This window comes from Podarcis tiliguerta (genome assembly GCF_965153285.1).
Source record: "Podarcis tiliguerta genome assembly, chromosome: 3".
Taxonomy (NCBI): Eukaryota; Metazoa; Chordata; class Lepidosauria; order Squamata; family Lacertidae; genus Podarcis; species Podarcis tiliguerta.
In genome coordinates this window covers 90,179,637-90,196,524 of record NC_139536.1, presented here as the reverse complement: position 1 = coordinate 90,196,524, position 16,888 = coordinate 90,179,637, and the positions used below count along the sequence as shown (strand labels likewise).

Genomic DNA, 16,888 nt, shown 5'->3' with positions numbered 1-16,888 from the left:
AGACAGTTAAAGGAACCAGCATCAGACGAGAGGCCAGTGGAAACACATCACCTGCCAAGGAAGAACAACTGCATCTGCCTTGCAGCCAGAAATCTCATCTGGCACTCCACAAGCCACTTTGAACTCTTGCAGGTGCAATTTGGAGAGACAAAATATATTGATTCTTGTTGCCTAGGACTGCATGATGGTCACATTCCAATACAGAATTAAACACATCCTCACAAACATGCACTGGGCTGCAGTCTATGGGTTGGATCCAGATTAGAGTCACATGGAAGGGGGTTGGCGGAAAGTGACTACCCTTCTCCCAGCCCCACAAAGGCTTCTCCCAGGGGAGACACAAGTTTTTTTTGGAGTGATACCTCTGGAAATATTAGAAAAAAAATATAATGGAATGGGAAATCAAACTCAAAAGAAAGACAAAAGGAATTTGACTTACTGTGTCCTTGTTCCATAGCTTTATGATTCTTGAATCAGCAGAAATAATTAAATCTAATGAATTGTGGAACTGGATTGATTTGATAGGCAGGCCATATTGGTGATCCTTCACTATTAATGGGCTGCTTGATCGGAGGTCATAAAAAAGAACCTGGAAACAAGTAAAGGTCACTGGATTACATGTTCAACATTCAAAAGATATTAGAGGTCTAAAAATTATGTTACGTTTTCAATAGGTGAATAATTATCAGATAAATAGAGGATTTCCACAGTATTTCTGAAGAGGAACGAATAACAGCGTCATAGAATCATGAGATGGGTTTATTCTGTAAGAATTAAGCATGAGCCTTCAAACACTGATATCTACAAAAAGAAAAGATCTCTATAGATGAACAGAGCAGAGAAGCAGTGTTAAGCTTTGTCCTGGTTTGCACATCATGGTAAGACAGAGCAAAATGGGTGTGATCTCCTCTTCAGGAGCCAGTACATTCACACTAAGCCATAGTTTGGATTGTGTGAGAACGCAACTTTTAGCTTTTCTTAAGCATAACTCATGTTCGAACTTACTTAGCATAACTCGCATTTTTCAGCCTGCAGGGCAGCAGAAAAGCTGTTGAACCCCCAGATCTGCCAAATTCTCATCCCACTGTATGCTTTACAAATCCCCCATTTGTATGTCGCGTGGTTGAAAAGAAGAGGTGTGTGTGGAATTGGTCAGGTTGTAACAAGCTAATCTTAGAATCATCCAGTTATGAGTCTGGCCTTGCATTAATGTGCCTCCATATAAAAAACATTTATATTTCATTCACTCTTAAACATTTGAAGAAATAAATCCATCCTCCTCTGCAATTATTATTATTATTATTATTAATTATTATTACTACTACTACAATTATTAACACTGATCCATTATTTCCACAAAAACGCCTCAAAGCAACTTGCAATACAGAAATCAAGACAATGTTGCTATCAGTTCCCCATAAGGGGAACTTTTGTAACACGAGCACATAGACAGCAAACCATCACCAAACTGGGCGTGCAACAAACTGCCGTAGTTTTCCATGTATAAGAAGACTCCTACTTTTGGGAGCCCAAAATTAAGGAAACAGTATTTTAAAGTTGTTCAGTTTTTTGGGGAATTTGCCAAAAAAGTTTGGAAGAAGAAGAAGAGTTTGGATTTGATATCCCGCCTTTCACTCCCCTTCAGGAGTCTCAAAGCGGCTAACAATCTTCTTTTCCCTTCCTCCCCCACAACAAACACTCTGTGAGGTGAGTGGGGCTGAGAGACTTCAGAGAAGTGTGACTGGCCCAAGGTCACCCAGCAGCTGCATGTGGAGGAGTGGAGACACGAACTCGGTTCCCCAGATTACGTGACTACCGCTCTTAACCACCACACTGGCAATCCAGTTGTTGAACTTTTTTGGGGCAATCCATGGTGGGGGAATCTACTGCTCCCCAGATGTTATTGAACTACAAGTCCCATCATCCCTGTTCATTGGCCATGCTTGCTAGAGCTAGTGGAAGTTGTAGTTTGGCAATCTATGGAGAGCCACAGGTTCCCTATACCTGCCCTAAAGAAAAGCACAGCATGAAACAAATGAGCACTAGTTGCATTGGAACTGTAGCTTCCTTGGGAAGCTGAGGCAGAAGGCAATTTCAACTGCAAAGCGTCAACAGGGTCCCCCATCACACAGTGTCTCCTACTTTGATCACATGCAGCTCAAGATCGATTTGACACATTCCACAGAACGTACGGCCCACAATTTATATGCCAATAGAAGACCTGGACACAGTCTTGCACACCAGCCCAGTTTGCACATAATGGTAAACCATAGTTAATGGTTTACGATGAACACATTCAATTGCTCTCGCTTTACTTTTACCCTCTAGCCAGCAGCAGCAACAAACCACAATACCCGGCTTAGCATTATGCTCAAACAAGATTTTGTGGTTTGTTTCACCCAGATAAACTTTGGCTTAACCTCGTGGCTTGTTTGGAGTGAAACAAACCACAAAATTTGTTTGGATGTAGCACTAAGGCCCTTGCTAGAAAGAAGATCTCAACCATGTTCCAAGTAAACCATGATTTATTATTTACATGTGACATTTAAGAATCTGACAATGTGGCCCTAGCTCAGCACAGAAATATAGCACAAAGCCCATAGCAACTAAGCTGAAAGCATAGCTACCTGCCCCGTGGATGTTCCAACAGCCATATTCAATGTTCCATCAAACTTCAGGGCCGAAATAGATGGCAGACCATCTATCCTGAAAGAATTTAAGAAAAACCTCATTCTAGTTAACTGCCATAATCATTAACTCTTAAGGCTCAGCACCAACCAAAGGATGGTACGTAATTCTGAAAAGCTGCAGCATGTAAAAAAAAAAAAAAATGTTACTTAAGAAAATTTACTTAAGAGGCAAGATAAATATATTTTCCATACTCCTTATCAGCTGTCACACTGCTTAAAGCGCAATCCAGCACCCCGACTCTGTTTCTTGTTCTAGGGTCCCAGCATTCCACCTTCCCCTGAGGAAAGCAAAGAAAATACCATTTAGTGCTTTCAAACAATTCACCATGCTTTCATCAGTTTACTCATCTGCCGTTTATTGAAGCCACTTATTTAGCATTCAGTCTCGAAAGACTGATTCCTTGGCTTTCAGGGTTTTTTTGTTGCATTTAAAAATGATCTGATCTTCACATACTTGCAATGAGCAATTCCTTATGTAACCCGGGGCTGGGGCGGGCTGGGGTGAGTCAACAGCCGGGACTACAGACATGACACATGTTGCAGCATGTGAACCAGCTCTATTACATACCAGAGTTGGCAGAGTCTGCTGCCGCTGCGCTCCATCCAGGTTAAAAATAGGGGACTCATAGAAAACATAGATTCCCAGCACAGCCTCAGCAACTCCCCACAACCATCCGCTTGCTTTCTGCCTTTTTGACACTTTAGAGAAGATGCCAATAGAAGGCTGTCCCAGCCCCGCTCCCAATGTAAATAAGCACTTTGAAAAAGAAAACTTTGACCCTTGGGAAGATGGGGTGAAAGTGCCCACATATCCATGGCAGAAACATTGCTAGCATGGCAACGATTGCCTCTTTTTAAACAGGGCCCACGTTAAACCAAAGGACACAGACTGGCAGTAAACCATTATTTCACCCTGCAATTAGGCCATGCCCACTCCTCAAAAGCATGCCTGAGCCTGCTGAAGCAGCATTGTCAATGGAGCACAATGCAAATGCATCACAACTCAACAGGAGAAGGTTTATTCTCCTGCCTTTCGTCTCCATCGTCACAACAACTCCGCTGCACCCTAGTGATATAGCACCTCAATGGAGCCTCACTGTTTTGACCTCCCATAGAGCTATTCCTCTTCTTCAGTTGACATACCCGATGTCATGATGCCCAACACATCTTGTGTCCTTTGCACGCAGGATTGGTTTCCCTAGATTTACAGAGAAATCTGTGCATATCTGCTCAGTCGTCAGTCCCAAGCAAATGAGAAAAGAACTGCAACCTTAGTAAATGTGATGGAAATATATTCTGCTGCATTTTGGTGTATATTTTTTTGAATGCCTCCTGTAATAAATTGGCACAACAAAATGTTGCAGTGTGAGATCTTTCTATGTAGGATTGCTGTCAGCCAGCCATGCCTTTTCTACAACAAACACTCCATTGCATTACTGTTCCTGCCACAAGGTTTTCCATTTTCTTCCCTCCAAAAGTTAATCTATTTTGGAGTTCCTCCCTTGTTAGAGTCCCCAGCCTTGAAACATTCTCTGAACTACTCCAATGTTGATTGGGTTCTTCCAAGCCTGATGTTACCTCCTTTTTCAGGGAAGGAGCTATTTTGGCTTCATAATGAGCCACACTCAGAGAATGAATTTGCTATTAGTATACAGTGGTACCTCAGGTTACATCCGCTTCAGGTTACAGACTCCGCTAACCCAGAAATAGTGCTTCAGGTTAAGAACTTTGCTTCAGGATGAGAACAGAAATCGTGCTCCGGCCGCACGGTGGCAGCAGGAGGCCCCATTAGCTAAAGTGGTGCTTCAGGTTAAGAACAGTTTCAGGTTAAGAACGGACCTCCGGAACGAATTAAGTACTTAACCTGAGGTACCACTGTATAGGATATTGCAGTCCTGTGTCAATATCTTGTCTTTTAAACAGAACATGGTGCTACATTTTTTAGTAAGGTGAAACATTTACCTCAATCGTGCCAGTGGCAAATAAACCATGTGCAGGATTTATGTCACAGACGTGATTCTCCCTAGAGGAGAAGGAAAAAGAAATTTAATGACTGACAGGGAGATAAAATATTAAAATAAGCAAGCTAATACCGTCTGTGAAATGTTCTAAAATCAACCCAAACCTATAAGGCTACGAAGAATAAATGCAATTTTACGTGCAGTGTTTCTTTGTTCAATCGCTATATTTTCATCACTCTATTTTGGTTCTGTTAAGAAGTATAACTAAAAGCATAGCTAACAGCTATGCAAATTTGAAACAAGGAACAATTCATCGCAGATAGCAGGTCTATTGGTTTATCGGTTGTACCTATTTAAAACTATTTGCCATTTTCTTCTAAGATACTTCAAAATATCCAATGAGGTATTTTCTCCCCTGAGCAACTTAATGAATGGAAATATTAAAACCTTTGCTTATTAAAGTAGAGTAATTAAAGTAGACATTAAAATATAAACAGAGCAAACACCCCCAATTTATAAGTGCAGTCTGCAATGCATTTGTGACACTCAGATTACAGATCTTAGACAATTTTTTTTAAAAAATCTATCCTGTGGCTCCACCTGCTGGAATAAGATGCACCTAGTGAACTGAAGATACTTACGAAGCATCGGTCTGTAAGGAATTCAGGTACCTTCCTTGTTCCAGATTTAGCCTGTATATTTCAGAGCTGCAACAACAACAATTGTACTTACACATTTTCCTTTCAATAAGAGTGACAATAAATGTATATATTAACATTCATATAAATGTATGTATGTCTACATATGCCCAAGTCATAAATAAATCTACTCTTTTCTTACATTGCAGCAGCAAGTAATCAATTCCAACCCCTCCTTCTCCCTATTTTCATTTAGTGTACAGGCAACACCCATTTTAGGCACAAATGATATGTGTGCGATCACATATACATGTACAGCGCCAAACCTGGAAGTGACCTGGGAACGTCATAAAGACATCATTGAAACGTTACTAGAAGGGTGGGGCAGAACAAGGTGCTTGCAGGCTTTTTCAACGGGTTTTTGGTTTCATGCAATTAAATGCTTTTCAAATGCCTTAAAATTCCTAAAATAAACTTAAAACCATCACTAAATTACAATAAAATTGAAATGGCCCACATATTTTTCAGAACTCAATTGCTTTTTAACAGAGCTTCTCAACAATTCAGCTTAACCACTTCCTACAAAATATTTCCAACAAAACTCATTTGTTTTGTGAACTACTCATTCAGAGTTCTCTCCCAATATACTTATGAATGTTTAGTAAATCTGCTTTTGTAGGATATTCATCATAAACACTAAATAAAAATGTATGCACAGTTAAGGAAGGAATCAGCGCATCTTAAATACCTTGCTCCTACGAAGTATAAGTCACATGATGGATAATGATATGAGAAATCTCTACCAAACTTTGGTATTCTTGTCCTGTAGTAACGACCATGTTGGGAATGAAATTCTACGTATCTGTCACACAGCAGAAAGACTATCTGAAAAATATAGAGCACAGGATTGAGATCTGGAGGGGAGTAACTCTCCCGCCTTGCTTAACCTTTAAAAGTGGGGAATGATTATTTTCCTAGAGGCATAATCAAGTGGGCTCAGATCTGGAACTGCTGTTCTGCAAATGTTTCCATTCTAGAGGAGGCTCCCACGCCTCAAACTAGATGCTTTCTGAGGCAGAAGTGAGAAGAGAGGCTATTTTCTCCAAAGCTCCCTCCACCAGACTTCTCAGTAGTGGCACCCTCCCTGTGGAACACCCTCCCTTCAGATGTCAAGGAATTAAACAACTAGCTGGCTTTTAGAAGATATCTGAAGGCAGCCCTGTTTAGGGAAGTTTTTTTCAGTCCATTGAAGTGCAACTTTGGATACATTTGACTGGTGTAAACAAAATAATGGCAGATTGATCATCCATGATACTAATTTAGCAACTATGTGAAGTCTGTTTCATGTGATCAATGACACATCAGGAGAGATATAACTTACACATTGGTAAGAATGTTTTAGTGCTACTTGAGCACTTTTTATTTTTTAAAAAATGTACCACACTATGGAGGATAATTTGGGGGGGGGGGTTAAAAAACCCCAGCTAATTCCAGCTTTTCAACAAACAAACAAGGCATTCAGGTTTCTGTTGCTCAAGGAAACGGCGGGTAATTGCACACTACAGCAGATGGATCCTTTTAAACATTTTGAAATGCAAATTCTTCTAAAGCTTCCTACATGATATAAACATTAAAAGGAGACGTACCTTTGAGTAATCATCTGACAAAATATCAAACGTAATGACTGTGGAGATGAAAAACAATTATAAATAGGAGTCACTAAGAAACTCTTAAATAAACCGCACAACCTCAATTTTCATCGCACAATGCTCCTGTCTGTCTGTCTGTCTGTCTCCCTTCTTCCCTTAAAACCAAAGACAGAGTGTGTAATGAAACAAGCAAAACCATTAGCAATGCTCTGTTTGCAGTCTGCTGAGAGAACAGCCACCTTAGTGCTGTTTCCGTCCATGCCACCATCTCACTGGGATCCGAGAGCCCACTGAAGGGGACAGTGACCAATTATTAAGTCCATCCTCCTGCCATAGGAGGAAGGTTTTCCGCTGTTACTCATTTTGGGGTTCAAAGGTCCAAGGGAAGTGTTGGCGAGCTATTGCAACCTCCATTGCTAACTTCTATTTGCCTTACAGAATCAGTAGCATACAAATCAGGGATGACCTTCCAGATGTTGTATCCCTGGCTATCAACCATGCTAGCCAGGGCTGATGGGAGTCCAAAAACATCTGAATGGCTACAGATTCCCCATCCCTGTTAATAGCCAGGAAGGTGCTAGGTTTCTGTGTATTGCCACTGTCCAGGTTTATCAGGACAACAAAGCATGTTTGGCTTTGCTGACTTCTGAAGGTTGTAAGCAAAGCACAAAGCACTTGCAATTGAAGCTGCAACATGCTAGAGAATGTGTTCAGAAAGGACTCGTAAGGGTGTCCTACATGCCAGGTAATGAAATTCCTGCTGATTTATTGTCCAAGGTTGTTCAAAGGGATCAAGACTGTACCTATGTACAGAAATTGGGTTTGTACTGAGATTGTACACGATACACTGCCCAGTGGTGTTCACAGAAAGGGGGAGGATGTTAGGTTTCTGTGTGTTGCCACTGTGCAGTGCTTGGAGTCACAAGACTCTGTTTTGCATTCCAGGCATTCCAGACTGTTGGAAGCCTCACGGAATACGGGAGATGGATGTGATGTTACTGGTTTCCTGTTTCTTTGTTTTCCAGTTGCTCTCTGCTCTCACAGAGAGAGGATGTTTCTTTTCTGACTGCGTAACTAGAAATAAAACTCTTTACATTGTAGCTCATATTTCTCGTCCTTCCCTGCTGCTGGATACTCTGCGTAATGAGGGAACTTGCTTGGAGCCTTATCAAAGGCTCAGGTCATTAATCATCGTCGTCAGAGGTGACTCTGGAGGACTCGACTGGAGGATGAGCTTTTCCAGCTCGGTCGTAGCGCAAGTTCCGACAGAAGGAAGCAGAGCCACATGCATGAATTAACATGATGGCAGCTGCCGCTGGCTCCCATTTCAAGCAACACTAAACATGTGACAGTGTACTCTTGGCAGGCACCATAGCTTACTACCATCCGTGCTACTTGCTCCAGGTAAGCAACAAACACAAGCCAATATAGTAGCACAATATCCTGCCAAGGACTGATCATTATCTCGATTTCACAAAAATACAACCTCCAATACACTCTCAAATTTCTTTAGACTATACATACTAATGTATAACTTTTTGCATTCATGTGTATACTAACATACTTTCCAAAGAAAGGCAAATGACATGTGCTCTACTCAAAAAAAACCCCACCCTGATCTATATGGAAAGCACAATTGGGGCAAGTAGCAACACAGGATCTACTCACTTAGCAAGCAATTCTGTACATCAGTCTTCTCCCGCCTGGTGCCTTCCAGCCCTTTTGGACTACAAATCCCATCAGTCTCAGTAAGCATGGTCAATGGCTAAGGATGGTGGGAACTGTAATCAAAAAGATCCGGAGGGCATCAGGTTGTAGAAGAATGATACACACACTTATCTGTGAATAAGTCCAGCTGTATTACTACTGAGTTATCGTTTGTTATGTTTGTTGGTTGCTTTTTATTTTTTTTAGAGTCACAAAGCAACTTAGCTCAATAAATATTATAACATTGTACGAAGTGGGATTTCCCTCCTAATAAAGATGCATAGGATTGCACTGTTTTCTACTTCCCTGTTAATATGTTTTATATATTAGTTTCCATCATAATTAGGGTTTACTTACCATCAGCGTCTATGCATCTTTCAAATTTCATCGATAACTGGTAAGTATCGTAACATCGAATCCTTGGTTTGTACGTCCCTGTTCAAAACACAAAATAAAATAGTGTTTTTGACATGTGAGAAAATTTGCTTTAATACTCTTGAATTGATTTGTCTCACAGAGAAAATATGATTCGGGTCTTGAAAAAGTTTCTGACCTGGCCATGAATGGTTGTTCAAAAAGAGCTGCAACTCTGCCCCTATAAGTGTGTTTTTTTGTTCCTTCGTGACAATAACACCAATCAACCAATATAACTTATTTTTGGGATTGTGGCACAATTAAATTTTAAAAAAAAATGTTTGTATATAAATAATTGTATTGATTTATATAGAAATAAACAAATTCACAATGCCTTATGCTGCTGAACTCACAGGAATTCCACCTAACTTAATTTTTAACATGACCCAGTCCATTAAAAAACAAGATTCCTATTAACTGGACAAAATAGCACATTAATCGCAATCAAATATTAACCCTTGCCGAGTCTTATTTCAAAACTGGTATTATATCTCTATGGAATTCTACAGAACAGACAGGTAAATTCCCTTACATTCTTTTGAAAATTATAGGAATCAAGTATGCAAGAATGGGCCACACTGACAAGGTTGCTATGGGGTACCCTTCCAATAAAGGGCTGCGGGGGGGGGGGGGGATACAGTCGTATTATATCCCAAAAGAACAAGGCAAAAAAAAGCACATCGAACCAAGCTTAGATATAGATACCTAGCTAGCTAGCTGAATGAGAAAACCTCTATGTAGATGGATGCTGGCATGTGTAACAGACTGACCAAGCAGCTGGAGCAGCAGAGGTAACATTCAGCAGTTTGGGAGGAGCAGTACACAGCCAAACCCTGCTCCCTTCAGTGTGTTATTTTTAGGATCCTGATTGAGCAGGGAGATCCTCTATCGCACAGCAAGCCTCTACAAGCAGAGGTTACCCACTGAAAACCTTCACTCTTGGATTCATGGAAGACTCTCTAAACCAGGCATGTCTAAAGTCTGTTTCAGGGGCCTAATCTGGCCTGCTGGTTGGTTTAATCCAGCCCCTGTAGCAGTTTATTTCCTGGGGTAAAATCCCCCAAAAAGCTCAACAACTTCGGTTGGCCCTCACGCATGTTCACTACATCATATCTGGCCCTCTTTGAAAAAAGTTTGGGCACCCCTGCCTAAACCATGGGTAGGCAAACTACGGCCGGGGGCTAGATCTAGCCCAATTGCCCTCTAAATCCAGCCCGCGGATGGTCCAGGAATCAGCGTGTTTTTACATGTGTAGAATGTGTCCTTTTATTTAAAATGCATCTCTGGGTTATTTGTGGGGCATAGGAATTCGTTCATTTCTCCCCCTCTAAAATACAGTCCGGCCCACCACAAGGTCTGAGGGACAGTGGACTGGCCCCCTGCTGAAAAAGTTGGCTGACCCCTGCTCTAAACTATGCAGAGATGATACTCTGGAGGGATGTGATTGCAACACACAAGTGTTGTAAATGAGCAAAAGGGACTAGAAGGTAAGTGAGATATGATATTGAGTCCAGACTCAGTTAGCTGTGCTTTGTTCCAATTGTAATCAATCCAAATTGAGTCATAACTAACTTGTACCACTGAACTGAAGGACATCTAAGTGCAACGAACCAAACAAACCAATAGCTCCCAGCCTTATGCTGAGTTTGGGAGGGGATCACCCCCTGCCAGCTGCCAAACATGTTGAAAGGAAGCCCACTGCTGGGATTCCTGTCAGTAGGAGCCAGCAGAAACCCCAAAACGTGGTTGGATCCTGAGGCAGTCTCACTACCATTGCATGATGGCACTAGGCCCAATTTGGGGCCGATCATCCTGTCCCCACACCCTCTGCTGCTGTGAACAGTGGGCCTGTGGATGCTGCGGAAACACCATAAAGCCTTATCACTGGGAGGGTGAGCTTGGATTGAGACATACCTTTACTGAATCTAACTCATTGTTTGCAGGTCCCCAAAGTCCCATTTTAATACTACAAAAGGAAATTTTAAGCCCTCAAACAAAGATATGCTTCCTGCCATGCTATCCTTTGCCAGCTACTAGCTTTGAACCCAGTCTTCCTCAACCATAATATATCCAATGCCAGAGTTACTAGTGCTTTACAACTCAGTGCAGACGCACTGTTACAGCTAGCAGCAGACTGAAAAAACCTGAATGTTCGCATACTCACCAGCTGCCATCACGTACTGCCCATCCCGTGATACCTTGATCTTGGAGCTAACAGCAGGCATGTCAAAATCTTGGATAAGTTCAATTCTCCTAGAAATGCCTTTAAAATAAAAAAGTTAAATGAAACGTTGCCTAATCAACACATCACAATAAAAAGTTTTCGATTCCAAAAGTACTGCCAAAAGTACTTAAGGGGGAAAAAGCTGAACGTAGGGATGGGGGAAAGGGGTGTCCTAATGTTCTTGGACTCCATCTTCCTGTTGGGATTCCATTCCACCTTTTGCTGCAGACATGGGATTGTTGCGTGCCACATGTCTGTTTACATTCCAGCACAGATTGCTGGCGTGAGCGGAACTTCTGCTCTGTATTGCTTTTGCTTTTCAGTCCGAGAAGATGGCAAGAAGAGATGCCATGTTTTCTTTTTCCTGATTTATGCCGGAATAGGCAATAGTCGAAGAGAATCAAAGCTGTAGTCCAGCACCATTCAGCGTGTCACTAGTTTCCCATGCCTGGCTTAAAGTTTAGCATAAAACAAACTGTTCCAGCTTTAAGGCAAGATCCAAGCAACCCCCTTCCAGCTAAGTACCATCAGCTGACTCTTTGAAAACAGAAATGGCACCCAAGCTAGTCTTGCAGTGCCCTTTACATTGTACAATGAGGGTAACTCACCAACATCTTTCTTTTGCAGTGCTCTCTTCTTTCTATCAGAAAGCCACTGTAAGAAAAAGAAAAGAACATAGAGGGTTAGTGTTAAATGGGCAAAAATATAAATAGCTGAGCCTGGTGAGTACAAAGGTTCCCAGCCCCCATAGTCATAATTTGCGGGTTGCCTTCTAATCTTATTTGATTTTGATCCGATCTTCAGCTGTATTTCAGTCGATTGCTGAATTTTATGTTTTAATGTATTTACCGTATTTTTCGCCCTATAAGACGCACTTTTTCCCCTCCAAAAATGAAGGGGAAATCTGGGTGCGTCCTATGGGGCGAATGCAGGCTTCGCGGACCTCTCCGCAAACAGCAGGAGCGCTCCCGCTGCCGGCGGAGAGGTGCCTGCATGCTGAAGCCTGCGCGCGCTGAGCTCAGCGCGCCCAGGCTTCGCGGACCTCTCCGCTAGCAGCGGGAGCGCTCCCGCTGCTGGCGGAGAGGTGCCTGCATGCCGAAGCCTGCGCGCGCTGAGCTCAGCGCGCCCAGGCTTCGCGGACCTCTCCGCTAGCAGCGGGAGCGCTCCCGCTGCTGGCGGAGACGTGCCTGCATGCCGAAGCCTGCGCGCGCTGAGCTCAGCGCGCCCAGGCTTCGCGGACCTCTCCGCTAGCAGCGGGAGCGCTCCCGCTGCTGGCGGAGAGGTGCCTGCATGCCGAAGCCTGCGCGCGCTGAGCTCAGCGCGCCCAGGCTTCGCGGACCTCTCCGCTAGCAGCGGGAGCGCTCCCGCTGCTGGCGGAGAGGTGCCTGCATGCCGAAGCCTGCGCGCGCTGAGCTCAGCGCGCCCAGGCTTCGCGGACCTCTCCGCTAGCAGCGGGAGCGCTCCCGCTGCTGGCGGAGAGGTGCCTGCATGCCGAAGCCTGCGCGCGCTGAGCTCAGCGCGTCCAGGCTTCGCGGACCTCTCCGCTAGCAGCGGGAGCCAGCACTGGGCTCCCACGGCTTGCAGAGAGCTGCCTGTTTGGGGGCTGGGGTCGGGGGAAGCTCGGGCTTCCCCAACCCCGCGCCTGGGGGGGAAATAATTTTTTTCCTTTATTTCCCCCCAAAAAAACTAGGTGCGCCTTATGGGACGGTGCGTCCTATAGGGCGAAAAATACGGTATATTTTGATGTTAGCCCGGTTATGGCTGGGGAGGGCGGGATATAAATAAAATTTATTACTATATTATTAAAAACTCTGTTTATTAAAAACAGAGATGGTACTATATAGCCTTCAAAATAAGATTGATAATCAAACTATTATGCTCTATAAGCCCTATTTCACATATATTTAAGGAAGTTCAGCCAAAGAGCTCCCAGAGCAGTCCATATGAGGTTAAAAACAAAATGCAATAAATGCAAGCAAACAAACAATTATGCAGCAGGGTAGTTAAAAGTTCCAGTATTAAATCAATATAAAACAGAGAAAATCACTTTGAAGATGTGATAGGAATTTTGAGGTCTTAGATATATGGCAATGTTCATAAGTGTACCAACTAAGCGCGTACATAGATCAGCACAGGAAGACTGACCTGAAACCATTTTGATTCCCAAACTGACCAAATGTTTTCCCTGCAAGGGGGGGGGGGGGTCAGGGAGTCTTCCCATTGACTCAGGAATTGAGTAATCAGCATTTTAATGGGTGACAGACTATCAAGAAAGGCAATCAGGAAAGGCAATCAGATAACCTGGCAAACAGGAAAAACATTCAAATTTCTGTTTTAGACTGCCTTTTCTGTGATGTAGGTATGATGTATCTGGGGGGTGGTCTTAGGTTACACCCCTTCTGTGATGTATGTATGATGTTTCTGGGGGTGGTCTTGATCTTGTTGTTGTTGTTTAGTCCTTCTCTTCATGACCCCATGGACCAGAGCACGCCAGGGTGATTGATCTACAGGTCTTGATCTACAGGGTGGCAATTTCAAAAGTCATAAAGGCCTTGCACGCCATTGTTCTGGGTTCCTCCTCCTTTCCTGTGTGAGGGGAGCACCCTGTTGCAGCAGATCAATAAATATCAAGCTTACTAGCTGCTTTGTTCTCAATATGCTCTAGTTGGCCTCTGTTATTTTCTCCTACCAATAGGGAACCTACATAAGGACTCTATATGAGCTCTTGGATACCCCGTAAGGGAAAAAGGGCAGAGATTTTGTTTACAACAAAGATCACTGTGCTGTAGCAGAGACCAAAAGACACATTTCATGGGCATGGTTTTGAATACGGAAAGGTGGCATGGCAAATCAAACGATGATGATGATCTGTGAAATGTGTCTTAGATTGAGCATTCAGATGTACTGCTGAACAGCCACTGACCTAGGCACACCACTAAAATTCCACAATATTTTAGAATAAATATGTATAGCAACCAGCTACAAACAGACACTCCCATTGGTCATGAAACTTTAAGCTCCCCAGCTGTTTTGCTCAGAAAGATGAAAGCAAGCGAACAAGCAACTGTTCCGAGCTTAGAAGCTTGTGCACACTAGGCAAATGTAAATTAAAAAAAAAAAATTGCAGCCAGTAGACCCAGCAAACTGAGTAGCCAATGCAGGAAGGAGCCGTTTAAAATAAAATAAATGACTGTCCGTCCAACATTAAGGAAAAAAACACCTTGCAGGATTCTTTTCGCGAGGAGGAAGGGGGTGGGGAACCCACGTGCTTTAAAATTTGGTGTTATGGATGTGACTTGTGCCTCTTTAAAAGGGTGCAGAAAACAGAATTGGACAAAATGACAGGAAGGATTTGAAACCTGCAGGACCAGAGATTTACAGAAGATTGGAAGAAGTATATGAATTATTTGAAGAGCAACTGTAATCAAGAAATTACGCTAGTAGGACTACAAGAAGTTTTGTAAGGAGAAATAACACTTCGTATGTGTTACAAAGTAGAAAAAGATAGAGATATTGGCTATGAGTTTGAAATGTAATAGGGAAGATAATAAATGCATACTGAGAGATTAGATTGGGAAATTTTCAGACGGTATTGATGGAAGTCAAAAATTTGAATAAGATGTAAAAGTACGTTTAATTACTGTTGAAAATATGTTTTTAAAAAACCTAATAAAAATTATATATAAAAAATAAAAGGGTGCAGAAAGCAAGAGATGCTTAGCAGTCGCTCGGGATCATCTACAGACCCCTGTTGGTACCTATGTACTTTCTGCACATCCATCGGGAACTGAAAAAGGGGTGGAGGAAGAGAAGGGAGAGAGAAGGGAAGGCACGGGGTGCGTGGGAAGGAGCTCGCTCGTGGGTAGAGGAAGGAGGCGCGCGAGGGGGAACCGACGGGGGGGGGGAGAGGCAGGCAGGCGGGGCTCCGGTGTTCTCACCTCAGGCAGGCTCCGTCCGGCGCTCAAGCTGTAGATCTTCACCTCGTTGAGGCTGGAGACCTGCATGCTTCTTTTTCCTCCTGAGCGACGGCAAGAGGGCTTCACTTCCGGGGTCAGAGAGGAACACATCCGGTCATAGAGGCAGGAAAAAAACCCCTAGATAAGCAGGAAGTTACACACTGGCAGTCCTTCCCTCCAACACATTTACTCCAGAGGAAATAGGGACTGCTCCTTTCTGTAATGGTCATTTTACTGTTTATGCTCCACGCATCTGACTGGGTGGCCTGGGCAGCCTCCAACATATATAAAAACACAATAATACATTAAACATGTTAAAAAACCATCCCTATGAATCAGTCCTTTTTCCCCGGGAGTATACCCCTAAACATTTTGTGAATCTTTGCACTTTTGTCCATTGTACTGTATTTATTGCCTTCAGATAGCTTGGGGGTCGGATAACTCCATACCCTCCAGCATTTCTGCAATGAATATAGGGACATCCTAAGGAAAAATGGGACATTCCAGGATCAAATCTGAAACTGGGGTGCCTTCTCTAAATTAGGGACGTCCCTGGAAAATACAGACACTTGGAGGGTCTGCTATCACTATCACTATAATTGTATTATTATTAAATTTCATCCATCTGAGGATCACAGGGCAGTTTACAGTATAAAAACACAAAAATACATAATATACTAACGAAACAATAACACCACACTGTTTAAAAGGTCATAGATTTGTTTAATTAGCCAAAGGCCTGAGGGAAGATGAAATCCTTTTGCCTGGCTCCTAAAGATACATAAGGAAGGCACTAGGTGAGCCTCCCTAGGGAGAACATTCCACAAGCGGGGAGCTACCACAGAAAAGGCCCCTTACACGTGTTGTGGCCCTCTGGACCTCTTGCAGAGGAGGCACGTGAATAAGGATCTCATACAGAATCAGAATTGTAGAGAGTTGGAAGGGACCCTGAAGGTCACCTTTTCCGACCCCCTGCCTACAGCCGTGCCTGGAAGGAGGGGGGAGCTCAAACCACCAACCTTCGGGTTAACAGATGATGATTGCAGGGTCAAGGTCAGTTCATATGGGGAGAGGCTGTCCTATAGGCATAATAAGGTAAAAAATGGGAGCAGGTGGTGCTGTGGTCTAAACCACTGAGCCTCTTGGGCTTGCCGATCGGTTGGCAGTTCGAATCTGTGCAATGGGGTGAACTCGCATTGCTCTGTCCCAGCGCCTGCCAACCTAGCGGTTCAAAAGCACACCAGTGCAAGTAGATAAATAGGTACCACTGCGGCAGGAAGGTAAACTCTGTTTCCATGTGCTTTGGCTTCTGTCACTGTGTCCTGTTGCACCAGAAGTGGTTTAGTCATGCTGGCCACATGACCCGGAAAGCTGTCTGTGCACAAATGCAAGCTCCCTCAGCCTGAAAGCAAAATGAGCACCACAACCCCATAGTCACCTTTGACTGGACTTAACTCGAAGCTACCAGCATGAGTTTGACCAAACTGCGGGAGGCAGTGGAAGACAGGAGTGCCTGGCATGCTCTGGTCCATGGGGTCACGAAGAGTTGGACACGACTAAACGACTAAACAAGAACAAAACCGTCCAGGGGTCCTTTACCTTTACCTTATAGGCATAATAATTTAATTGGCCTGCTGACCTGCCTTATA

General features: G+C 43.3%; 1 protein-coding gene across 1 annotated transcript in view; it reads right to left on the bottom strand.

Moving 5' to 3' along the window:
* NOL10 (nucleolar protein 10) overlaps positions 1–15,371 on the bottom strand; it is a 43,224-nt gene extending 27,853 nt beyond the window's left edge. Inside the window, exons 1-11 of the mRNA XM_083431637.1 lie at positions 15,222–15,371; positions 11,892–11,937; positions 11,224–11,322; positions 9,003–9,080; positions 6,936–6,973; positions 6,038–6,174; positions 5,293–5,358; positions 4,653–4,713; positions 2,883–2,968; positions 2,628–2,706; positions 440–589 (exon numbers count right to left, since the gene is read on the bottom strand). Of these exons, the coding sequence (XP_083287763.1) occupies positions 440–589; positions 2,628–2,706; positions 2,883–2,968; positions 4,653–4,713; positions 5,293–5,358; positions 6,038–6,174; positions 6,936–6,973; positions 9,003–9,080; positions 11,224–11,322; positions 11,892–11,937; positions 15,222–15,350 (969 nt within the window). The 5' untranslated portion in view covers positions 15,351–15,371. The remainder of the gene's footprint in view (positions 1–439; positions 590–2,627; positions 2,707–2,882; positions 2,969–4,652; positions 4,714–5,292; positions 5,359–6,037; positions 6,175–6,935; positions 6,974–9,002; positions 9,081–11,223; positions 11,323–11,891; positions 11,938–15,221) is intronic.
* Positions 15,372–16,888: the final 1,517 nt, after the last annotated feature.